The 25,528-nt window shown below is 41.0% G+C and overlaps 1 protein-coding gene across 1 annotated transcript in view; it reads left to right on the top strand.

Moving 5' to 3' along the window:
* Positions 1 to 2,004: 2,004 nt before the first annotated feature.
* LAMB1 (laminin subunit beta 1) overlaps positions 2,005 to 25,528 on the top strand; it is an 87,016-nt gene continuing 63,492 nt past the window's right edge. Inside the window, exons 1-8 of the mRNA XM_060196405.1 lie at positions 2,005 to 2,216; positions 3,278 to 3,447; positions 6,336 to 6,471; positions 9,188 to 9,261; positions 16,467 to 16,655; positions 16,750 to 16,813; positions 21,149 to 21,351; positions 24,218 to 24,338. Of these exons, the coding sequence (XP_060052388.1) occupies positions 2,180 to 2,216; positions 3,278 to 3,447; positions 6,336 to 6,471; positions 9,188 to 9,261; positions 16,467 to 16,655; positions 16,750 to 16,813; positions 21,149 to 21,351; positions 24,218 to 24,338 (994 nt within the window). The 5' untranslated portion in view covers positions 2,005 to 2,179. The remainder of the gene's footprint in view (positions 2,217 to 3,277; positions 3,448 to 6,335; positions 6,472 to 9,187; positions 9,262 to 16,466; positions 16,656 to 16,749; positions 16,814 to 21,148; positions 21,352 to 24,217; positions 24,339 to 25,528) is intronic.

Raw genomic sequence — 25,528 nt, 5'->3', positions numbered from 1 at the left:
CCCCTCCCTCTTGATTTCTGGCTGTCTCTATCCAATACATAAAGATAATAATATTTTTAAAAAAAATTAAAGAAAAAAGTTCCACAAGGGACAAATATTTGTCTTTTAATACTCCTCTTTTAATTAAGCCCTGAAGACCCTTCTTTGTAATATTAATTAAGTTCTCACAATAGTGCCAGCTTCTGGGTGCACTTGGGGCAGTCCAGCCAGCATCAAGGATCCTGAGCATCTGAGGCAAAGTCTCCCCATACTGTAGCAGGGCAAGTGCTGATTTGGTGAATAATTCATCACCAGGACCTGAGGCCCCTGCCTCTCTCAGCAGAAAGGATGTTTATATTATGAACTCATCAGGCAGCTTACTCTCTGGTCTAATGATTAAACTTCTCTGCACATTTTCTCATTGAGCTAAGTTAAAAACTGACCAACTAGCCACTTAAACTCTTCTCCCTGGGGTGAGTGATTAAAAAGCAAGCAAAATCTCTGGACTGGACTAACAACTGTATTTCCCTCATTCTGGGCACTTTTGCCTAGAGCAGAACTAAAGGTTTAGTCCAACCTTTGACTCCGTTCATTGCTAAGGCAGCAGAATTGGGCGAATTCACAGAAAAAAGGGTGGTGGGTAGATACTACCACCAGTTATCTTTTTACCCACTCCACTCCCGTCCTTCCCTTCCCACCCCACCACCCAGTATATCACGTACTTTCTAGAAAGGCTGAGGTGTTTTGTGGGCATGTATGTTTCAGAAAAGAATACCAGATTGATTCAACCCTCATTTCAACGGCGAAATGAGAAACGGGAGTCGCAAATAATAGCATCCTTAGAGAAATTACCCGAACTAGAGTGATCCTCGGGATTTAGGTAGAGAATCAAATATATACATATGGGGCCAGCTGGCTGGGCGTTGCTCCCGGTAAGAGTGCACATGTTGTAAAGCGAGAGGACCCCCTGTTCAAGCCCCGAAGGGAAGCTCCAAGAGCAGTGTCACAGTGCTGCAGGTGTCTCTCTTTCTCTCTCCCTCCCGATCTCCCCATTCTTTCTATGTACTAAGAAAATAAAATTTAAAAAGTAAAATATGGATGGGTAGTTCTATGGTAAAGCGACCTGGGAGGCAAAGACTAGAAGACAGCGCTTGAATAACCAAAGAATGAGCAAAGAGAGTAGTAATAAGTTTCCTTCCCTGACACGAAGGCATCACAGACGCTCAGTGGTCCCCAAGTGTTTGCTTCTTTCTCTGAAACAAACCTGACAGGTAGACCCTCTTTTTGTTACTTATTTGTTTGTTTATTAATTTATTTATCTTTGGGGTTTCATCACTTTTCCAAATAGAGAGAGACATGAGAAAGGTTTCACCACAGCACTGACGCTGCCTCCCAGTGCAGCTGGCTGGAACCTGGGTTGCGCCCACCTCAAAGCAGGCGCAGTCCAGGTGAGCTAGCCTGCCGACCCTCTTTCTAAAGGGTTAATTATCCAACCGCCTCCAAGCCTAGGGTAGAGAGTTGTAGCCTGGGGCACCTTTTCCTGACTCACTCCTAACAAATGTAAATGCAGGAGTGCGCGGTAGATCTGGACCAGCCCCCTCACTTAGGCGATCTGCCCACCTACCTCGGAGATACCCCTACCCACACCACCCCCAAGACCCCCTCCCCACGCACCGCAGGAGACCCACACCCCGTCGCGTTCGAAGCCCCCAGCCCCCAGAGTCCAGCCGGGAACTAAAGAGCTAAACTCCACCGAGGCCAACAGACTCAGCTCTAAAACAAAAGAAGCGCCCCGGGTGGGTGGGACACCCCTCCTGGCCAAGTTGTGGCCTCCCGTCGCCCGCCCCCTCGGCCCCTACTCCCTGTGTGCGCATGAGCAGAGACGCCTCCCGGGGTTCCTCCCTGGGCTAAACTTTCTAATTCCCTTCTTTGGGCTCCGGGGGCTGCAGGCAGCGGCGAGAGCGCTCGTCGCTCCGGGTAGGAGAACAAAGTGGCTGCGCGACTTTCCCCCTCCCCACTCCCTGCTTCCGTGGGAGCGGCAGGAAATGGAAGGGCCTCTCTCCTCTCTCTGATTATTTGCTTTTTTTTTTTTCTTTCCTCTCTCCACCTCTCCAGAAAGGAAGACGGGGGGAAAAGATCCGGCTGCTTGGCGGGTGTGTTCCCCCTCTTCTGCCGTGTCCTCTCGGCTGCAGGGACAGACATGGAACTGCTGCAGGTGCTCGCTTTCAGTTTCTTAGGTAATTCCGAGGCACCCGGGGGATGAGGGAGGTGCGTTGGCATGTAGGGGAGGGAAACCCTAAATCAGCTTCGACAGAGAGCCTGGGGGATCGGGACCAGGGTGGAAATTATTCTCTGGGATTAAGCGTCAGCGCCCTCGGTGGCGGCCGAGGACCGTGCGCCAGGCTCACCGTGCGCCAGGCTCACCGCGTAGCCGCATCCCCAGGCTCTGCGCCTTGGGTTCCAACCTCTGTGCGCTCCCCGCTTTGCCCCTACGGTCTGTTCACGCGGGGGCTCTCCACTGCAGGAGGTGGACAGCCCGGGGTGGAGGGGCTCGCCGCCGTGGGCTTCCTAGGAGTCCATTTCCTAGGAAAGTGCTGGCGCTGAGCGCAGGCTTCGTCCTGGGGACAGATTGGAGCCATGTGGCTTTAATTAGTCTTCGCCGTTTGCCCCCGGGTGGCGCCAGAAACAGCTGGACGCGGAGCTTCCCAAGAATGGCGTGTTTCAGCTACTACGAAGCCAGAGGAGGGGTTGTCCCCTAGCCCCTGGCTCGGGAAATCGGCGTCTTCCAGCCAAGCGCCTGTGACCTTCGCGCGTGCCCGCACACACTCACGCGCCCCCAACCCCCTGCCTATAATTTGCTACGCGCGCTCACTCTCAACACCAAGGATTCTGTGTGCGGTGTACACACACCCACCCACGCGCGTGGATGAGCGGCTTCTGGCCTCAAGTTTCCCTGCGCCCGGGCATGTCGAAGTGGTGGTCTGTTTGCGTATCCACCTTTTTTCTGGTGGGAACTGCTCTCCTGGGCAGATCTGGATTAGCTAGAAGATTTGGGTTTCCCGGGAGTGATGCTTTTGGCGACTGAACAAACCTGATGTGTCTTTCTCTCCGAACCCTTCTCTTAATGTCTCTGCCCTCCTTGGCACATCTCTCCATTGTTTTCTTTTTACTGTGCGTTCTGCTTTCTATTCAATCTGCTGTGTCCCCTCCCCTGCTCGGTCCTCTCGCTCTCCCGCTGCTCCATCTGGTGCCCAACCCCCCCCCCCCCCACACCTCTCCCCTCGCCTGCGCCCTTCAGCCCTGTGCGGAGCCCAAGCTCAAGAGCCTGAGTTCAGCTATGGCTGCGCGGAGGGCAGCTGCTACCCGGCCACTGGCGACCTTCTCATCGGCCGAGCCAAGAAGCTCTCGGTGACCTCGACGTGCGGGCTGCACAAGCCCGAGCCGTACTGTATTGTCAGCCACCTCCAGGTGAGGGCAGAGCGGGTTGCAAGCTCTTTGCGTGCCTCCAGTCCTGACCTTAAGGGCAGATAGATTCCAGGCCCCAGTTAGCTTTCTATCTTTCCAGATAGAAAGTGCAGCCGGCCTGGGAATCCCAGGATTAAGCTGGTAGCTCACCCCTTTGCTCCTTTTCAGTTTGTACTGTTGCATCCGCTAAACATTTCCTGCAGCCACCGGACACAATCTCCACTGCCACAGTCTAGAAAGAGGCTGCCAACTGAACTGAAGTTGGGTGCTCCAGCCTTAACGTGTTTTTTTCTTTCTAGTTTTCTTTAATCTTTCTTCTTTGGAAATGTATAAAAGACAGGCACGCTTGTGTATACACACACACACACACACACACACACACACACACACACACACACACCTGAATTTTCTCCAAATATTTCACTTCTATAAATATGACAGATGCCTTAACTCTAATCACTGAGGCTCATTTGGTGTCTTAAGGTTACTCTAATCACTGAGGCTCATTTGGTGCCTTTTTTGTCTCCATTACTTATCAGGATCAGATGCTTCCTTTTTCAGAATACCCTGGTTGCTATGATACCCTGATAGCAGAGGACCAAAATGAAATTTCAGGCTGTTATCTGCTTCTAAAAAGTATATGCACATTTTAGACTTTACAACTCACATTATTTATTTATTTTTAAGAATTTATTTATTCATGAGAAAGATAGGAGGGAAAGAACCAGCCATCACTCTTGTACATGTGCTGCTGGGGATTGAACTCAGGACCTCATGCTTGAGAGTCTAGTGCCTTAGCCACTGTGCCACCTCCCGGACCACACAAGTCACATTTTTAAAGTCAACACTAATTTTAAAAGAAAATACAAAGAGTCTTCCCAAGTCAGAACCCCTGTCCCTGACTTAAAAAGAAAAAAGGAAATCACTTACTGCCTAAGCAAGCAAAGGTGTGTTAGGCTCTCAGTGTGGGACAAGTTCCAAGCTAAAATTGTTCCAATTTTGGTTCTTTGTGACCTTATATGCTTTGCCTGAGTGGCATAGTACCGAGTTTTGTGTAGTTCAGCAAAGAGAACCCACTCTAGCAATCCTATAAATTAAACCAAAGGAATGTGGTAAAGTAGATTCCATTTATTTGCTTCCAGTTTTATACAGCGATGTCTAGACTGCTTCCTTCTGATTAGGAGGGAAGCTGTAATTAACTTTTTTCTTTAAGCTCTGGTAATTGTTCTCCAGTGTTAGTTTCCTTGACTACAAATTAATGAGGGCAGTTGATGTTACCTTGTCTAATATTAGCATGTAAATTTTAGCTAAAATATAATACTCATGTTTACTTCAGAGTCCAGGACATCCTGCAGATGAATCATCAGATTCTAAAGCCAGGTTTGACTAGAATGAGAACTGAACTTTTTTTTTCTTTTTTGGACTTTTTGTTTTAAAAGCAAATAGAGCCAAACGCTTATATTATTAGTCATGAAATTATGAAGTGATCTTCCCAGATAGTTGAGTCTAAAAAAAGAGAATGGACATTCACTTTTCTAAAAATTTAGTCAGTGTACAAATTGAGGAAACTAGCTTAACATATTTTGTCCAGTATCCAATTGGATTCCTGATTTATGGTCTTTACTTTTCTTGGTTAGTATACCATATCACTCTATAAATCCTTTTGAGAAACAGGTAGGAACTAGTAGTTGACTACAAAAATAGAAATATTGAAATATGATGTCTGGGAGGTGGCACAATGGATAAAGCACTGGACTCTGAAGCGTGAGGTACCAGTTCAATCTCCGGCATCACATGTACCAGAGTGGTGTCTGGTTCTTTCTCTCCTCTTATTTTTCTCATTAATAAATCAATAAACTCTTTAAAAAGAAACAAACATGATCAGTTGATTTATCCTTACAAGAATAACAACAACAACAACAAAAGTAATATATTTGTGAGCTTCCATATAATTCAGCTTTAGGTTCATTTTGTGAAGAAGATGCCAGGGTGTCTGCAGTGTTTTTTGGGAGAAGGAAAATGAAAAGAGAGATTTAAAGCTAGTCTGTAATTAAAGTATATCTTAAATCAAATTGAGGTTTATTTCATTTTTAATGATGGTCATAGTTTATAGCTCCTTAAACAGTGAGACTGCCTGGTATCTCCAACTCAGTATGAGTAGATTATATACATTAACTGCATGTTGTCACCCCTGATTTAATGCTTGGGCACTTTAGAAGTTAAATTTAGTTCTTTTTTTAATTCTTTAATATTTTATTTTAAGGAGAGAGATACAGAGAAGAAGACAGAGAGAAAGACCAGAGCACTGCTCAGCTCTGGTTTATTGTGGTGCTAGGGATTGAACTTGGGACCTCAGAGCCTCTGGCATAAGTCTTTTGTATAACCATTATGATGTTTCCCCAACCCAGAAATTTACTTCTGTCATTTCAAAACCTCTTCAATATTTTTGCCCAGTATTTGCTTTCTGCCTAATGTAGGTTTTAAAAAATCAGGTCAATTGAATTATCTTTTTTTTTCTTTCATTTTCAGTTTACTTTGAGTCAGCAGAAATATTAATACAGCTTGCGCATTTCATAAGCTTCTTCAGCTATATATTGAGATTAAGGCTTAAGTCTAGAAATTTCACTATGATTAAATTAATAGTTGTGGAAACAAAGCTGCCTTTTACTTTTGTCCTTGAATTCTCAAGAGGGAAAAATTTCAGAAGTATTTCATATTTAATAAATTAAAAAGTGAAAAGTATCTGACACACCAGTTAAGTGACTTCACATTTCTTTTTCTTGAGACAAGTAGCTTTCTTTGATAATTACATTTAGGAGAGAAGGAGGGAGGGAGGGAGTTAGTGAGTGAGTGTTTACTACCTAGACTCATGAAACTAATTTTTCTTTCAGGAGGACAAAAAGTGCTTCATATGCAATTCACAAGACCCTTATCATGATACTCTAAATCCTGACAGTCATCTCATTGAAAATGTTGTCACTACATTTGCTCCAAACCGCCTTAAGATTTGGTGGCAATCAGAAAATGGTATGTGTGTGGGGGAGGGGAGGTAAGGGGGGTAGAGTAGATAGCATAATAGTTATCCAAAGAGAGCCATGCTTGAGGCTCCAAATTCCCAGGTACAAGCCCCCATACCACCATACACCAGAGCTGAGGAGTGCTCTGGTTAACAACAACAACAAAAAAATCTTTTGAGACACAGAAAATGGTATGTGGTTGGTGTGGGAACCAGTTCCATGGAATGTGATTGGTCACCTGAAAGGGTTGATACATTCTGGGGTGTTTGTAATTACTTTTGATGTTTCTGTCTTCTAATCATAGACTTCTCGGAGTAAAATCTGATCTTCCTGAAGCATGCATTTTCTGTAACAAAGCAGTATTTCATGTTATAGCAAATGAGAATTTCCTATTACTTTTCTGAAGGAGAAGGAGGGCCTTTGAGAAAGTGTGTATGTGCTAAGGACAGTGAATGGGGGGAGGGTTATGGGAAAGTCCTTTGCTATCATAGGCCCCTATTTCCCATAAAATACAGCTTGTTTCATTTTGATCAACCTCCAAAGGAAGCCAAATGCTTCCTTGCTGATACTACTACCTTCCACTTAGAGGAAATTTAATAATAGAACTGTGAATAGAGACAGTTAGAAATCAAGAGGGAAGGGAGTAATAGGGCGAGAGACAGAGAGACACTTGCAAAACTGCTTCACCACTCGCAAAGCTTTCCTCTTGCAGGTGGGGATGAGGGCTCGAAACCCCTTCCTTGAGTATTGTAACCAGGTGCACATCCACCTGGCCCCCAGCCTACAGTTTATAACAAACAAGGATCAGAAGCATTTTCTGGGTGCTTTTGTTCTTCCACAGAGATAGACTTTTAAAAAAGCAATGCCTCAACATTAAGATCAAGACTATTCCTGTTGTAAGTAGATAAAATAGTTTATCTTTGCTGCCATTTCTAGAGGAAGGTTTTTCTTGATTACGATAGGAGTTAATCAATTCCTACAACTTTATGGGACAAGAGAAGCCAAATACCAGAAAGAAGTGTTGTTCAAAGAGAAGGGCTTGACTTTTCTGTCAGTCTTTAACCAGACATTAGATGAGATTAGACTGGTGGAATTTAGTCTTTAGAAAGTCAGACCAGTTGTTACCAGCCCTTATCTCTCTTTGTCTGATAGTTCACAGTTAAAGGTTTTTTTGTAATCGTGATTTTTATCTGTTTTATGTGTTTTGCACATGTTGAGCTTTGTTTGGAAGCATCCTTTATCAGTGCTCAGTGCTTAGGTACCAAAATGACTTTGGAGATACAGCTGCTTTTAACTTTCCCTCCTAGGACTGACAGAAATCAAATACACCAGAGAAGAATGTTCCTGTTTCTTTTCTCTGCATTTTTCTTCTCTTATTAAGAAAAAAAAGTCTGCAATGCTTAATCAGGTTACAAATCTAAAATGGAATGTGCTCTTGGGCACACATTGTAGCATATGTTCTTATATTGCAAAGTGGTACTAGTCTTGTTTGTATTTTACATTATTTCATTACCTCTTAATTTTGAACAAATAATGCAGGGTTTTAAAAGCCTGGGAAATGAGAGACATATAGTTGCTTAGCTAACCATTTCACTCAAAAATAAATACTCAGAGAAGATTTGCAATGCAGTTCTTTTTAGTGAGTTAGATAAGGTTTGCTAGGGTGAGTATGTTTTTCTTTAGCATTCCAACTAACTCATATCCGTTCCAGTGACCACTTTTTCCCCCCAATTGACTTGGCAGTTTTCCAGAGGGAAAGTTTATTTCATATGCCCTACTGAATTCCTGAAAATACACTGGCGTGTGATGTGATTCATTTTGACACATTCCTATCTTTCCCCATTCAAGATATCTTTTGATGGACCCCAGAAGTATAGGAAGTATACTTCTCAAGTATAAAAAACATGAAAATATCTCTTTTACCAGAGATGCAGACTTTAGGACCTAGCAGTATTGGGGAGGAGTTGCTTTTCCATCCCTGGAATTCTAGCATCCTATTCAGCCCTATTGACATGGTGCAAAAGCTCATTTGTTTGTTCAGGCTTTCCCCTGAAAGGGAAGATGTTAGTATTTGTTCTGGGCCAGTTTATTTATTTGACCCCCCCCCCCTTCAGCATTGTTTTACAGCTGTAGAAATGCATCTAAAGGCTTCCCCTTCAGGAATGGGTTTTTCCAAATTGGAGTATAACTAACCTATGTGGTAAGCCCCTATTTATTTTCTTTGCAGAGGAAAAAGGAATACTTGTGTTTCTGCTGGAAAAGGATTTTATCCCTGGGCTTCAGACTGAATCTGAACCCCTACTGTGCACAGGAAGTGCCCCTTCTCTCTACTTTAAGAGCTGCTTGGTTTTAGAAGTCTGGGAAGATGTTTCACTTTTTTCTAAGTCAAAGATATCTTTCTTGACAGCAAGGAGACACATTCTGGAAGATGTCTTGTTTCAGTGAACAGATTCAATATGTTGAACTCCAGGGTGATTTGTAGAAAATAGAAGAATCATTCTGATTTGTGTTTTACTGCTTAAATCAAGACAAAAGTTTATTGTTGTTATGTTAACTCTAACTTCAAATAGAATGCAAAAAGAATTTTATGAGGAGCACAAAGATAACTTAAGAATAAAGTCCCAGCTTCTGAGACTCAAATTGTATTTAAGTTTCAATAGTCTCAAAACATTCCCTACTTACCTTACCGCTTCTTTTCCTTCTCTTTCCTTTTTTTTAATCTATAGGTGTGGAAAATGTAACTATCCAACTGGATTTGGAGGCAGAATTCCATTTTACTCATCTCATAATGACCTTCAAGGTAAGGCATTCATAATTTTCTTACAAATGACATGGGAAAATACTGCAATTCTCCTTTCAAAATGAATATCTGTTGCGAATTGGCCTAATGAGAACTTAAATATTATTGTTAACATAAATTGGGATAATTGAGAAGCTTTTAAAGCAGGGACATAGATAACAAAGTTTAACTAATAGTCTCATCTTTGTGGCAGTAAGTTGAAAGAGCCACTTTTCTAAGGTAATTCAACTGTAAACTTTTAATTAGGTATCTTTTTTTTTACTTCCCTGTGGGAGAGAGACAGCTTTGACTCCCTCCCAGACCACAATAAAACATCTGGAGAGTAAATCCCTGATCTCTTGTGTTTATGTTTTAATATTGAGTTTGGTAACTGAGAGGAAGTGTATTATCTTTAGTTTTCAAGGTTTTGCAAAAGTTGTGGGAACAGGCTACAGATTCTTGAGAAATATGTATGCCTTCTTCAGTGTAGATTGTTCTCATCCTTTTTCTTTTTAGAGACGTAAAATGATTCCAGGACTAGGGAATGTCCCTGTACAAAGTCTCTTTGTTTCTTCTTTAAGCAATTGGCTAGAAACAGCAGACTTTCTATGGCCTAAAGTACATGTTGGTGCACATAAAACCCATCATTTACTTATTGCTCCTCAGATTAAAATCACTTTTGAACAGTTTTCAGTTGCAGTTGGGGGCATTATCTATGCCTGCCCAGCCTAAGAAAAAGTTCCAGGGATAGATTTACCATGTGGGCAGGCAGCCATGAAAGTTCCACTTGCACCCTCTGCTAAAGCTTGAGAGACTAAGGAGCCATGGATGGGTGGGGAGGTCAGAATATGACTCAGGCATTTTGGGTTCCCAGGCCTGAGCCCCTTTCCCCTCCCCCCTTCACAGGAACCTGCTGGTGGTGCAGGGAAGGGAGGTTTACATTGTGACACCTGATATTGTGAGATGGGTGGGAGGGCTTCCCCTAAATAACTCATTACTTACTCTTTGTACCACCATTAACAGCACACTCACTCAGCTTGGTGGCTAGAAATGAAACTCAGCCAAGCAAGAAGATTATTAAGTGACACCTAAAAGTGCTCTAAGTCATTCTTACATTGGGTTTTGTCAAAAAAGTCATGACGCATTTTTACATTGAAAAACATAGACAAATGGGAGTCGGTGGTAGCGCAGCGGGTGGCGCAAAGAGCAAGGATGGGCGTAAGGATCCCAGTTCGAGCCCCTAGCTCCCCACCTGCAGGGGAGTCACTTCACAATCGGTGAAGCAGGTCTGTAGGTGTCTCTCACCCCTTCTCTGTCTTCCCCTCCTCTCTCCATTTTCTATGTCCTATCCAACAACGATATCAATCATAACTACAACAATAAAACAAGGGCAACAAAAGGGAATAAATAATAAATAAATATTTTTAAAAAGCTTTAAAAAAAAACATAGACAAGGGAGTCGGGCTGTAGCGCAGCGGGTTAAGCGCAGGTGGCGCAAAGCACAAGGACTGGCATAAGGATCCCGGTTCGAACCCCGGCTCCCCACCTGCAGGGGAGTCGCTTCACAATCTGTGAAGCAGGTCTGCAGGTGTCTATCTTTCTCTCCTCCTCTCTGTCTTCCCCTCCTCTCTCCATTTCTCTCTGTCCTATCCAACAACAACAACAAAAATAATAACTACAACAATAAAACAACAAGGGCAACAAAAGGGAATAAATAAATAAAATAAATATAAAAAAAAACATAGACAAATAAATCATGAATTTTCTGACAACCCAGTAAATGTTTATGTTCCTGTTCTTAACTTTGGATAGGGCATTTGCATGCATGGGTAGTTCCTAGGGTGTTTCTATCCAAAATTCCTTGGGACAACTATTCTGGAGTTGAATACTCATTCAAGTGGACACAATGGGCCAAAGATGAAACTCTGCACAAAAATTTAGGAGGTCAAAGAGAGGAGGCAGTAACTGAACTTAGATGTGAAGAATGGGTACAAGTTGTCAGACTTCATTTTTTAAGAGGAAACTCATTGTTTGGACTCTTAACTCATGTAAGAAAAACATCTGTAGCGCTGAACAGACTTGGGCATGGAGCCTTATTCTGCCTCTTTATTAGTGTGTATGGGCAGAGCTTTGGCTTCCTCATTGGTAAAGTGGGAAGACTGATCACACCTTAAAGTTTCATAACATGCCTCTGCCCTGGGAATAAGGCATGCTATCCTGGCGTGTAATGAAAATGTGGTTGAATGATGTTGAAGCGTGGCATGTTGTAATTGATCTCCCATTAAGTGCTAACCAAGTGAGCAAATGGACAAATGAATTCAGCCATTTTCTGTTTGTAAGACTACCCTCGACCATAAGGGAGATATTAAAGCTAAACGTGATCACTGCTCACTGGGAGCTTTGTGTGTGTGTGTGTGTGTGAAAATAATGTATAATTCACATGAGAAGGTGCTAACTGCAGTAGTGGGGATTCAGCTAATGTACATTAGTATAGAGGAGGAGATAAGATTTTAGCCTGGGTTAAAGGAGAAAGCTTCTCAAGAAGAGAAAGGACAGTGTCCTTGACCTGGACCTGGGAGAATGAGCCAAATTTCAGCAGGAGGAGGTAGAAGAAAAGTCATTATTGGCAAAGCTCTTGTGGTGGGAAAGTAGGGGGGGGGGGCAGCATTTGCTCAGCACACACTATCAAATTGTGCATGGAGCTTGGGATAGTTGTTGATAGTTGTGAGTGAGTGCTTCAGTCCTTGCTGAAGAGTGTGAACTTTATAAGATATGGAGGCCATTGACAGGGAAATGATGCCTGTGTCTTAGTGAGGGAGCCCCAAGGGAAAGACCAGCCAGAGCTGAGATATCAGGATAGGAGACAACATTAATAGAGTGATAATGTAGGAGATTGCTGTGTTAATGTAAAGGTGGACTATGATTATCAGGTACTAAGCACCTTCCTCCTGTAAATTAAGAGCCTTAGAACTATAGTCTGAGAAGCATTTTCAAATCACACTAGCCCATGGCTGCCAAATTTTTATACCCTTTGCTACTGCTACCTTTGAGAATCATTGCTAAAAGAGAGGAGCCTTTGTTTTTAGCTCTTCAGAATGGAAGGTTAAACTATGAATTGGAGAGAGTGATAAGAGACAGAACAGTGTAAGGGAGGGGTGGATAAGGAAGGGTCAACTCATAGATTATGTAGCTGAGTAACTTAGAGGATGGTGGCATTATAAACTGAAATGAAGAAGGAAGAGGTTAAGCCTGAAGGAGAAAGACAAATACTTGATCTCACTCATAGGTGGGATTTAAGAAACAAAGAAAGGGAAAACACAGGTTCTATTGCAGCAGATCCAAGGACTAAAGCAGGGAGGTAGGAGGGGGCTGAAAACCCAGTATTTATGGTGGAAGAAGACGATGTTGGTGGAGGGTATGGTATTCTGACACTTAATCATGGAGAGATAAGAAAATGTGTAATAATAACTTGTAAATTTGTTACCCCAATGGAGTGACTTAATTAAAATAAAACAAAAAAAAAGTAGTGTGATCCAGGAGGTGGCATCAAGTGTGATGTCTTGAGTTCAATCCCCAGCATCACATGTTAGAGTGATGCTCTGTTTCTTTCTCCTTTTTGTCTCATTAATACATACTAAAAAAAAAACAAACCAAAAAAACTGAATGAAGATATGTTCCTTTTTATTGTGTTTTCCATAGATATGGCTGATTGCACAGCAGATTGGATTTTCTTAAGCTAGCAAAACTCATTTAGCATATAGACTTAGTAGGTTTTTGAGTAAAGCCAGATGTTTCCAAGCATATAGCTCTTTTATTTAGCATAAATTCTGAAGCAGCTGTGGAGCATTGTAAAGCCTAAGACAGTTGATAACTAAGCAAAGAACACAAACTGCTTCTGCTCTGTAGGTAAATTTGTTGTTCCAGTTTCTAGCAGCTTCTTGATTTCACCGGAAATTGGATGACTCTTTTGAGTGGCCCATTGGGATTCCAGAGCTTCCAGAAGGGAGAGAGGAGGAAGTGCAACCAAAACAGTCTGGAAGGTTCTTTTTCGCGTGTGTGTGTGTGTGTGTGTGTGTGTGTGTGTGTGTGTGTGTGTGTATATCTTCACTGTCATTGTTCTCCAAGTAGGTTTTTTTTGTTTTCTAACAGGGCACTGCTCAGCTCTGGCTTATGGTGGTGTTGGGGATTGAATCTGAGACCTTGGTGCTTCAGGCAGGAGAGTCTCTTTGCATACCATTATGCTATCTTTCCCCACCGCAACTTTAAAATTCTTCGTCTTTTAGTGGGAAGCACTTGGAGGTTTTGAAAACTGGGCCTGTGAAATAGCTCCCAAGTCCATAGCTCAAGCTCCACCCTCAGCACTGTGTGCCAGAGTGCTATTTCTATCTGTTATTAGCATCACTGTGAACTCACGTGCATTTGCTTGCAAACCAAATACTCTTGCTCTTACTCTCTCTTTCAACAAAAATATTATTGTCGGGGGTCGGGCGGTGGCGCAGTGGGTCAAGTGCATGTGGCGCAAAGCGCAGGGACCGGCGTAAGGATCCCGGTTCGAGCCCCCGGCTCCCCACCTGCAGGGGAGTCGCTTCACAGGCGGTGAAGCAGGTCTGCAGGTGTCTATCTTTCTCTCCCCTTCTCTGTCTTCCCCTCCTCTCTCCATTTCTCTCTGTCCTATTCAACAACGAATTGCGTCAACAAGGACAATAATAATAACCACAACGAAGCTACAACAAAGGCAACAAAAGGGGGGGGGGGGGAAATTGGCCTCCAGGAGCGGTGGATTCATGGTGCAGGCACCGAGCCCAGCAATAACCCTGGAGGAGGAAAAAAAAAAATATATATATATATATATTATTGTCAACGTATTTTATCTTCACTAGATTTTAAAATATATTTTATTATTTACTTTCATTTATTTTGAATAGGACAGAGAAATTGAGAGGGAAGGGAAGATAGAGAGTAAGAGAGAAAGACCTGCAGCACTGCTTCACCACTCTGCAGGTAGGGCCTGGGGGCTTGAACCCTGGTCCTTGTGCATTATAATATGTGCACTCTACTTAATTTTAAGAGACATCAATTTCTTTTTTTTTTTATGAGGGAAATAATGATTTACAAGAGAGTTACTGTCACATGGAAACACATGGTTGTTTTTTATGAAGTATACTTCTTTCAGTCCAAGTACAACTTCTAGTTCTACTCCAACCAAGTTCCCCGCCCCCCAGCATTCCCACCCTTTAACTGGGAAATAAACTAGTTTTTATTGTGAGGACATATATGGAAAACTATTGCTCAGCTGCTTTCCCTAGGCCAATTTCCTTATTAACTTACTTTAGAAAGAGGGAGAGAGATAGATACAGAGAAGAGAGGCACCACAGCATGGCTCTACCATCACGGAGCTCCTCTATTTTCATCCATAGTGCTTTTGTGTGGTGCCAGGACTCATAGTGCATGGTAAAGTGTGTGCATTCTGCCAAGTGAGCTATTTCCTGACTCTTAAGATCTAGCTTGATGCCACTTTCTTTTTGAAGTGTTCCTGATATGTGTGTGTGTGTGTGTGTGTGTGTGTGTGTGTGTGTGTGTGTGTGTGTGTGTGTGTAAAATTATACATACCACAAAGTTAGCCATTTTACCCATTAGTAAGTTTGCAGTTTGGTGACTTTAGGAATATTTGGGTGGAAGTATATAGCATAATGGTTATGCAAAGAGACTCTCATGCCTGAGGCTCCAAAGTCCCAGGTTCAATCCCTTGTACCACCATAAGCCAGAGCTGAGCAGTGCTCTGGTTAAAAAAAAAAAAAAAAAAAAAGAATATTCAGAGACTGCAGCCATCTCCATTATTTTCAGATTTCTTTCTTCACCTTGAACAGAAAATCTATTAAAGAATGACTTTATTATCTCTTCCATCCAATTTCTGTTAACCTTTAATATACTTCTTGTTTCTAATTTTAAGACATACACAAAACATCATGTAAGTGGAACATACAGTATTTGTCCTATTTATTTTATTTTATTTATTTATTAATGAGAAAGATTGGAGGAAAGAGAAAAAGAACAAGACATCACTCTGATACATGTGCTGCCAGGGATTGAACTCTGGATCTTGGGTTTGAGAGTCCAATGCTTTATTTACTGTGCCACCTCCTGGACCACGTATTTGTCCTTTTGTATCTGGTTTATTTTACCTAGTATAAAATTTCCTAAGTCCACCTAGGTTGTTGGAAGTATCAAAATTCCTTACTATTTTATGGCTAGACAATATTCCATTATTTATATATACTACATCTTGTTCATTCATTCATTCATTCATCTTTTGATGGACATTTAGCTTGTTTCCACATTTTGGCTATTGTGAGTAATCCCACTCTGAACATTCAAGTACAGATATCCATCTGAGTTCCTGTTCTCTTTTGTTGTTGTTGTTGTTGTTGTTGTTGTAGTAGTTGATGTTGTAGTTGTTGATGTCGTAGTTGTTGGATTGATGTCGTAGTTGTTGGATAGGACAGAGAGAAATGGAGATGGGAGAAGACTGAGAGGGGGAGAGAAAGACACCTGCAGACCTGCTTCACTGCCTGTGAAGCGACTCCCCTACAGTTAGGGAGCCGGGGGCTGGAACCGGGATCCTTAAGCTGGTCCTTGCACTTTGTGCCACGTGTGCTTAACCTGCTGCACTACCGCCTAACTCCCCTGTTCTCATTTCTTTTGGAGTGGAATTGTGGGATTCCCCAGCTTCAGTTAGTAAGTCTTTCCTCTTATTTTCCTAAACACCTGAAATCCTACGGTTATGCTTGGCATATGGTGTATTTATAAGTGATAAATATCTGTATATGTACTGCCTTGCAATATATGATTGATACTGAGTAGCAGCCATTACACCTCCATTGAATGTTTACATAAAAGAAAGTTAACTCTAAGGATCATTATGGGCACGCTGATTATTCCAAAATGTGTTTGCTATTAAGACCTGTTTATTAGTAGCTCCAAAAGGAAACAGCTTACTAGTCTCTGGTAAGGTGGGAGAAAGTATAATCTTAGAGACTAGGTAGATACTGTGCTTGTGAGAAGAGGCTTTGTAGAGCAGCTTGGAGTGTTTGAAATCTAGCCACCATCTGAAATACCAACCACATGCTGTCAGGATTTGTGGCACTCAGTTTTGTGATGTTTTCATGAGACTAAGAAGAAAATACAGATAGGAAATATCAAATGAGCTTTTTTCTCCCTTTCTTTAGACATTTCGTCCAGCTGCCATGCTCATAGAACGCTCATCTGACTTTGGGAAAACCTGGGGCGTCTACCGATACTTTGCCTATGACTGTGAGAGTTCATTTCCAGGCATTTCAACTGGGCCTATGAAAAAAGTTGATGATATCATTTGTGATTCCCGATATTCCGACATTGAACCCTCGACAGAAGGAGAGGTTTGTTTGCTTTTTTTAAAAATTTGCTTTACATTCTACTTTCAAATTTATTTTGTGATAATTACAAATACTAATTATTCTTATTTATTTTTAGGTGATATTTCGTGCTTTAGATCCTGCCTTCAAAATAGAGGATCCTTACAGTCCAAGGATACAAAGTAAGATTATTTTCAAAGAAGAGTTTTGATGGAAACTAGTAACCATGAGAAATTCTTAGCCAGAGCACACTGCATAAAATCTAAATATCCAACGCTAAATTCACCTCATCTTCTTTCTGTGCCCCCCTCTTTTTTCCTATAGTACTCTCTACTTACAGGGAATACATTTTGATAAGAATGAAAGATTTGTGTCATACTCAAAAACACTGTTGACCATAATAAGTTATTGCTCAGTATATTAGAATATAGAATATACTGTTGTAAGAGGTGTCCCTCCAAATACAATGGTTCTAACAAAATAGATGTTTAAGTCTCTCACACAGTCACTCAGGAATTTCCAGAAAAGAAATGTGACTCAATTGCCATAAATAGGCTAATTAAGTAAAAATACAGGGTGATGCCCAGGTATATTTGAAATACAGATTAGCAGCAAATTGATTTTTTTTTTTGTATATCCTATGTAATAGTTGTGACCAGTACGAGAATATCTTATACTGTCTAGTGGTTAGTGTACCTATGTCCCATGCGATTTAGGATATACTTAATAATGATTGCTTATCTGAAGTTTAGATATAACTGAGCATCTTGGATTTTTGGAATTTGTAAATCTGGCAGCCCTAACCACTATGTCACCTTGGTTCCTATTGTCTTCTTCTTCTAGTGTTTGCCCTTCTTCCGTAGCCAGTCAACAGCGTCAGGTTGAGCCTGATGTAAAGTTTCGAGACCTCCTTTGAATCTGGAGAGGTGACAGTCTTTGACTATGTGGGTCATAGTCTGTCTGTAGCCGCAGGGGCAGTTCAGGTCGTCTCTGGCTCCCCAGCGATGGAACATAGCGGCACACCGGCCATGGCCTGTTCGATAGCGATTGAGGAGGGCCCAGTCATAACGTGCTAGGTCAAAGCCGGGTTGACGCTTGCAGGGGTCTATGATGAGGTGTTTGTTCTTTACCTCAGCTGACTGCCAACTCTGTTTCCAAGAGTCTGGAACAGAGAAGTTCAGTGTAGGCGTAGGAGACCAGATTGGATGACGAGATGTCAGGCGTTGAACAGGGTGGGCGAAGATATCTGCGTATATTGTCTTGTGATCTTTATCTATAGGGGAAGTACTGAACCAATACTACCATGTCCTTGTTTCAATTCATGGGAGGATTCAATCTGAAGGAAAAGTGGTATGGAAGTTGCCATATCACTTCTGTTCACACCCAGTTGGCTAAAATTTAACACAGTAGCCACACTGTAGGAGACACTGGGAGCATCTCTAACTAAGTAGCACATGTTCTCTGCAACTCTTGGGTCCAGCTCTTCTTGTAAAAGAAAGGAGAGTAGGATAGTTGGAGAAACTAAGAAGTCTCAACAATGCTCAATATGGTCAGTTAGGTGAAGGTCACATCACCATTCAACTGATGAGTAAACTAAAGCTCAGAGTTGGAATAAAATAACGTGGTGACATGGCTTTTACCCTAGTGAAACCTGAGCCTCTGTGTTATGATTCTCAGTTCAGAGCTCTTTCCAACATTCAATAAGTATTTTTTAAAATCTTTTTATTTTGATTTATTTACTTATTATATAGAGATTGAGAGAAGGGGGTGATAGAAAGACACCTGTAGCACTGCTTCACCACTTATGAAGCTTTCTTCCTACAGGCGGGGACTGGGGGCTTGAACCCGGATCCTTCCACACTATAACACGTGCACTTAACCAAGTGCAGTACCACCCAGCCCCTTCTTCTTCTAGCGTTTGCCCTTCTTCCGTAGCCAGTCAACAGCGTCAGGTTGAAAGCTGTCAGGAGCTGCTTGTTGCTGGCTTTGAAAGTGACTGGGATCCATGTGGATTCAGTCGGCTAGGAAGGATCGTCAGTTTCCCCAATGAATGGGTACTCACGGGATGCACCACGAGAAGGTCGATCCAACCCAGCCCCTAATAGATATTCTTATGTTACTAGGAATTGCATTTTGATGTTCTTGGGAAATGGGATGTATAAAGTTTAAAAGTTAGATTTTTTTTTTTTTGAGAACAGACATAGGTTTAAATCATAGCTCCAGAGTATTGTAGCTGTATGGTTTTGGATGAATAATTTATTTAAACCTTTTACAATGTATCCTCTATTTTTCAAATCTCTCAGGGTTAGTAATGTTGATCTTTGGGTTGCTATAGAGGGAAATGAGCTACCTACCAAAGTGCCTGATATATAGAGACTGCTAAATCACTTGAAACCACTGCCACTACTCTGTTAATATTGCCACTGGCTGTGATACAGGTCTTGTGTGGACCTTGTTCCCATTGCTGGGGTGAAAGGACAAAATCCCCCTTTATGCATAAAGGTGCTATTAGTTGAGTAAAGGGAGAGCTAATTCTTGCTGATATTTCCCAGCTGTGCTTGGTCCTATTTTTAACCAAGGCCATAGAACTTCCCAGCTGGAAGCATGGAAAACTAGAATGGAAGTAGTCCAGGGAGTAATGCCAGAAAAGTGCTGTTTCCCCACTGAAATTAATTTTACATATGGTCCAGACTGTCTCAGGACTGTAATTGGCTCATTCATTATATTGTAAAACTAATATTTAATGACACATGCAGCTCTGTGTTCATTCCCGAGTGAGCAATGTTGAGTCCTGCCCTTCCTGTTCTCAGAGATCAACTGTGAGAATCTTTCGCATGACCAACACCTCCTGATACTCTAAAGGGACTCAGTCTGTTCCTTTTTCAGTGAAATTCATAGCAACTGGGGGAATGTGTTGCCTTTAGAATTCTTGTCATTTGTTGTTAGGTGGCATCAGGAAATCTATTTCTATATTAAAGAAACATTCATTTTAGCTGTTAGTGCTTTTGTTTTACTTTGTGATCAAGGGAACAATACTTCTTTAGTCGTCCCCATTGTTGAGACCCCTGAGACTCACTACAAAAGTGATTTTGCCTCTTAGAACATCAGGCTGTATGAGGCTTGGTTGTTGTTAAATATGGTAGGAGAGAGCAGAGTGAGCATATTTGCTCTTCTAAGGGCTTCCACAAAGATCAGTTCAAGGGTTGCTAAATACTCCAGCTGCTCCTCCAGCTTGTTGTTTGGTTTCTTCATCAATAGGCACTTGTGCTCATTCTGTGCAGGAACATTTGTGCAGGAGGAAATGTCGGCATTCACAGATTCCATTCAGCTCAGTAGTACCACAGTTTCTCTGTTCAGTTTTGGATTCTACAAAGAGCCTAAGTTTAATGCATAGACGTTCTTTCAACCCATAGTGATTTCTAAACTCTTTGATGTAAGCTATGCATGTATTATAAGTATTTAACATTGCATTTGGGCTTTGAAAGTAACTGTTTCACTGGGCCAAGACCCTGTTGTCCCATGGTGTAAATTATAAGACTGCATCAGCAGAAAAGAAAGCAAAGCTGAGCAGTTAAAAGCTGTAGAGCTACATGGGAGGGCAAATGCACTGATCAACCTTTGGGGGGTGTACTTCAGCAAAAGCAACTTGGAAAATAGTGGAAACACTGATGGAGAAGAGAACTTGGACTCTTAGCTTGGCAGGTTACTAGATAATGTAACATATAGCCCAGTTTCTCTAATACACATGTCTACAGATCCTAGAAAAATAAGACAAGACAAAAATAAAAAAATTGATGTTTCAGTGACTGATACTTGGGAAAAGAGCATTTTTGCCTAGTTTATATTATTGTTATAATGTTTACTTCATACATACTAATACTAATCATCTTATTCCTTTGTATTAGAAATTATATTAATAAATTACATAGCATAACTAGGATTAAAAGTTGTAGTTTGGAACACTGCTTAAAAACTTGGCTGAGTTATTCTCTCTTTGAATTGCACTTATTTGGTGACTATTTTAGTAATTTGGATTTCATCAAATGGAGGGGGTTTGGTTTCTATTTTCCTCTCTGAAAGTGGACGTGAAATGTTCCTATTCATTATAATGAAATATCGGAGTATTTTGATAAACCTTTTCCCTCCTGAATGGAATTTTCTGATTTTAAGATTGATGTTAGTTGCTGTTAGAACCAGCTGGTCTTGTATTTTAGATGACGATATGCCAGTGGGTTCTGGAAGTCAAGCATTCTTCAATTTCTTAGCTTTCACATTTCTTCCTGAAACATCATCTGCCAACAAATCATCACAGAAGAGATTCTCTTAATAAAGTGATAGGAAGGTAGTAACCTTTCTTCCAGGGACTACCACATTATGTTAGATTTCACTGTCATAGAATCTAGCCAGTACAAGGGATTGAGGAGTTAAACTTTATTGAAATCATCTTCATGTCGCACCTCCATTTAAAAGAAGCAGTAAAAGAAGAACATTTTTCTTTTCCTTGGTAACCTTCATAGATCTCCTCAAAATCACAAATCTGAGAATCAAGTTTGTGAAACTACATACTTTGGGAGATAACCTTTTGGATTCCAGAATGGAAATCAGAGAAAAATACTACTATGCAGTCTATGATATGGTGGTTCGAGGAAATTGCTTCTGCTATGGTCATGCCAGTGAATGCGCCCCTGTAGATGGCTTTGATGAGGAAGTAGAAGGAATGGTAAGCAAATGACCTGTGTGGCTTTTTCCTTCATAAAGTGATTCTACAAAGCAAAATGAAGCTAGTCTTAACCTTCCACCTTTCACATTTTCTACCAGTTAACTTTTGTAGATCTTTGCTGAGTTTCTTGGATAATTTGGACAATGAGAATGTAAGGACAGCTCATTTCATAGACACTGAATGGATATTCTGACTTTGTGGCTGTAGCTTGCTGCTGAAGTAGATGTTTTAGTCAACAAGGATTAAAAAGTTGTCTAAATAACAATCACATCTTTCAATACATTGGAGAAGATTAAAAACCGCGAACATTCCAGTCTTCATGCTAGACGGCATAACCTAATCTCAACTCAAAGAAACTGGAAATTTGAAGCTAGAACTACAGACTGTCCTCTAGGAATTAATTAATTTATTTTTTCAATTTCTTTATTGGCAGGATTAATGTTTTACAGTCGACAATAAATACAATAGTTTGTACATGAATAACATTTCTCAGTTTTCCACATAACAATACAACCCCCACTAGATCCTGTCATCCTTTTCCAGGACCTGTACCCCCCCATCCCCCCAGGTACAACACACACCAACTCCAGTTCAGGTTCTACTTGTGTTTTCTCTTCTGATCTTGTCTTGCAACTTCTGCCTGTGAGTGAAAGAAGGAATTAAATTATTTCTTTATACCTTCTAGTTTCATTGTTTTCCAACTTTCATATTGTGATTTTTAATTAGGGATTCCTAAAAACATCAAGATTCAGATACTTTGTGAAATATATAAAATAAGGGCATTTTACCAGTTTGGAAATAAATTGGTAATTTTAAAGTTAGACAGGTTTTTACTAAACCAACTCTTTATTAAAAGAGACCAGTGGCTAAGTAGTTTGCCAAAGGATGCTAAGTAACTAATTGGCACTTAGAAATTAATTGACACTTAGAAACTCTTACTTCTTTTTTAAAATTTCTTTCTTTTTTTTTTTTTAGTAATTAGATAGAGACAGTCAGAAATTGAGAGGGGTAGGGATGATAGGAAGAAAGACCTGCAATACTGCTGCTTCACCACTTCAAAAGCTTTCTCCCTGCAGGTGGGGACCGGGGGCTCAAGCCTGGGTCCTTGTGCATTATAGCCTGTGCACTCAACTAGCTGACCCCAGCTCTCTTTAATTCATCCCCAAAGTTCCTTCCACTAAAAACAGGCCTCCTTTCTTGCCTTTACAGAGATTGTTAGTTCTCACCCTACGCTATTGAGTGTATTCAATGCTCTAAAATGTTTGCCTTACTTGTATTCTAGTTAGAACATTGTTATAGAGGAAAAGTTGAGTTTTTAGAGCTTGTAAGGAGGATGATTTTCCAGTCCTGCTGCTCATCTCTCAGACAGTGTGTGATAAATTATATCACACATTGTATTATAAGTGTAATAAGTCTGCTGTGTAGCTAATGACATGTTGTGCTGTCACTGTTACTTGTTTCATAGTACCTTGTGCTGTTTATTCAGACACTGGAGAGTTCTGTAGTATGCTTTGTGGAACTATTTTTCAGTCTAGGTAAACCAACTTGTACTAAGAGAATTTTAATCTTCTACTAACTGCACTCTTGGTAAGGTGGGCCCAGGGTGAAATGTCTGCTCTGAATTTCATTCTAGAGAAACCAGTATTAAGCTGAGATGCCCATGTGCATACATATTTGGAAGATTGAAAGAATTTCTATATTAGTTTTATGCCTCAGGAGCCTTTAGCATGTGTTGCCACAATACAACACAAAGTAGTTCATTAATGGTCCTCTATGGTGTCAATTTATTTTTAAATTATATTTATTTATTTATTTATTGGATAGAGACAGCCAGAAATTGAGAGGGAAGAGGGTGATAGAGAAGGAGAGAGATAGATAGACACCTGCAACATTACTTCACCACTAGTGAAGCTTCCCCCTGCAGGTAGGGACCGGGGGCTTGAACCTGGGTCCTTGTGCACTGTAACATGTGCATTCAACCAGGTGTGCCATCACCCAGCCCCTCTTTCTTTTTTTTATTTCTTACATTTTGTATTTATCTGAAACAAAAATATGAATTTGTTAAATGCTACCTTTTAAAAAATTATATTTATTTTATTTTAATGAGAAAGAGTAGGTACAGAGGAAAAGATATCAAGAGAGAGAGAAAGAGACCAGAACACTGCTCAGTTCTGGTTTATGGTGGTGCTGAGGATTTAACCTGGGACCTCAGCCTCAGGCTTGAAAGGCTGTTGCAGAACTACTATGCTGTCTCCCCAGCCCTAAATGTTACATTTTTAAAATATTATTTTAGCAGGAAAAAATTGCTGTGCCTATAGTTAAAAACAAAGCAAATAAGCAAGGTTGTTTGGATATAGGATTGCGATACAATGGAAAATATATACCGTCAGTTTCAAGATCACTTATATATATATATCATTATATACATGACATAGTTGCAAAACCTGTAGTAGATTGGTCCCCAGATGGTGTGCATGTGTTTAGTTCTGCATTGTAGCTTGTTGATTTTTACCCTAATGGACTTTTAAAAACTCTGAATTACTTGTTTTTAAAAGTTCTTTAGTCACTAATTTTGTTTATTTGAATTCTCAGAGATAACTCTATAAAATATTAAGTTTAGTATCAATGTTGAAATAGGGACAATTCCTAAAGTGGAAGTTGTAGAGCCATCATCAGTAAGAGAGTGAAGCTCATTAGGGGAGTGAACAAAATTTAAAAAGGGAATACAACACCTTAACTATGATGATGCAGAAATTCATTTGAAATGGTGTGGGGGTTTGCAGCATATTTTTCTCCTTGATTGCAGCAAACGCTGGCCATGATTGTCTCTCTTATTTTGTTCTTTCCTGTTTTAATAACTTTCAAGGTCCATGGACATTGCATGTGCAGGCATAATACTAAGGGCTTAAACTGTGAGCAGTGCATGGATTTCTATCATGATTTACCCTGGAGACCTGCTGAAGGTCGAAACAGCAATGCCTGCAAAAGTAAGTTTCTGTCAGAGGGACATTTTGAATCAATCTGGGCTCCATTATATCCATTTTCTGATTAGAGTAGAGGTACTGTAGAAAAGTCACTACCCTTTTCTTTTTTTCTGTCTTTTTTTTTTTTTTTTAGAGAAGAGACTTTTTAAAGGTTTTATTTATTAATGAGAAAGATAGGAGTAGAGAAAGAAGCAGATATCACTCTGGCATATATGCTGCCAGGGATTGAACTCAGGACCTCATGCTTGAGAGTCCAGTGCTTTATCCACTGTGCCATCTTCTGGACCACCATGACTACTTTTTTTTTTAGCTGTGGTGTGATATTCCAGGGAAACCAATACTATCCATTTGATTAAATTAATTGTTCTTACTAAATACCTATACCTTTGATGGATTTAGTAAAAGACTGTACTGTTATCCCTGATGTTATACCTGCTTTTAAAGCAAGATGACCATGAGTGTAACACATAACATGGTAGAGTTTTAAGGCCTAAGAGATGGGGTGGGGGCTAGGTGGTGGTGCACCTTGTTGAGTGCACATGTTACATGTGCAAGGACCCGGGTTCAAGCCCCCAGTCCCCACTTGTAGCGGGAAAGCTTCACAAGTGGTGAATGAAGCAGGGCTGTGGGTGTCTCTCTCCCTTTCTATCCCCCATTCCTCTCGATTTCTGTCTGTTTCTATTCAGTAAATAAATAAAGATAATTTTAGAAAAGCAAACTAAGAGACAGGGTAAAACTTTTTAGCCTTGTTTCTATGCCAGCCCAGCTGCAGTTTCTGGCAGACATCATTCATCCCACTGGAATTTTCTGGGCAGAGGTGTAGTCTGAAACACCATCACTTTCCTCTCCCTCCCCCCGCCCCCCCACACTGACTGATATACTGCCCTCTTGTCAAGGATAAGACCTTTTCAGCCCATATTCTAGAAGTTCAGAAGCCAGTGAGAGCTGGAATGGTCAAGGTTTTCTTAGAAAGGACAATTCAGCCAGCCCTTGATAGATAGTTAAGGTTGCTGAATTAAAAAGAAGAGAAAGGGAGGTGTGGCAAGGGGGTACACATAGTGAGGAGTGAGAATTTAGATAAGAAGTGCATTGTGAAGCACAAAGGCTCAAGGACAGTCTCAAGACCACTGCAAGTCTAAGCTGGGAAATTATTCCAAGGTATCATTCAACCTATGTATCAAAGGTGCTACTCT

Source organism: Erinaceus europaeus, chromosome 8 (assembly GCF_950295315.1).
Source record: "Erinaceus europaeus chromosome 8, mEriEur2.1, whole genome shotgun sequence".
NCBI classification, from domain to species: Eukaryota; Metazoa; Chordata; class Mammalia; order Eulipotyphla; family Erinaceidae; genus Erinaceus; species Erinaceus europaeus.
The sequence above is the reverse complement of the archived record's forward strand: the minus strand, read 5'-3'. Positions and strand labels throughout refer to the sequence as shown.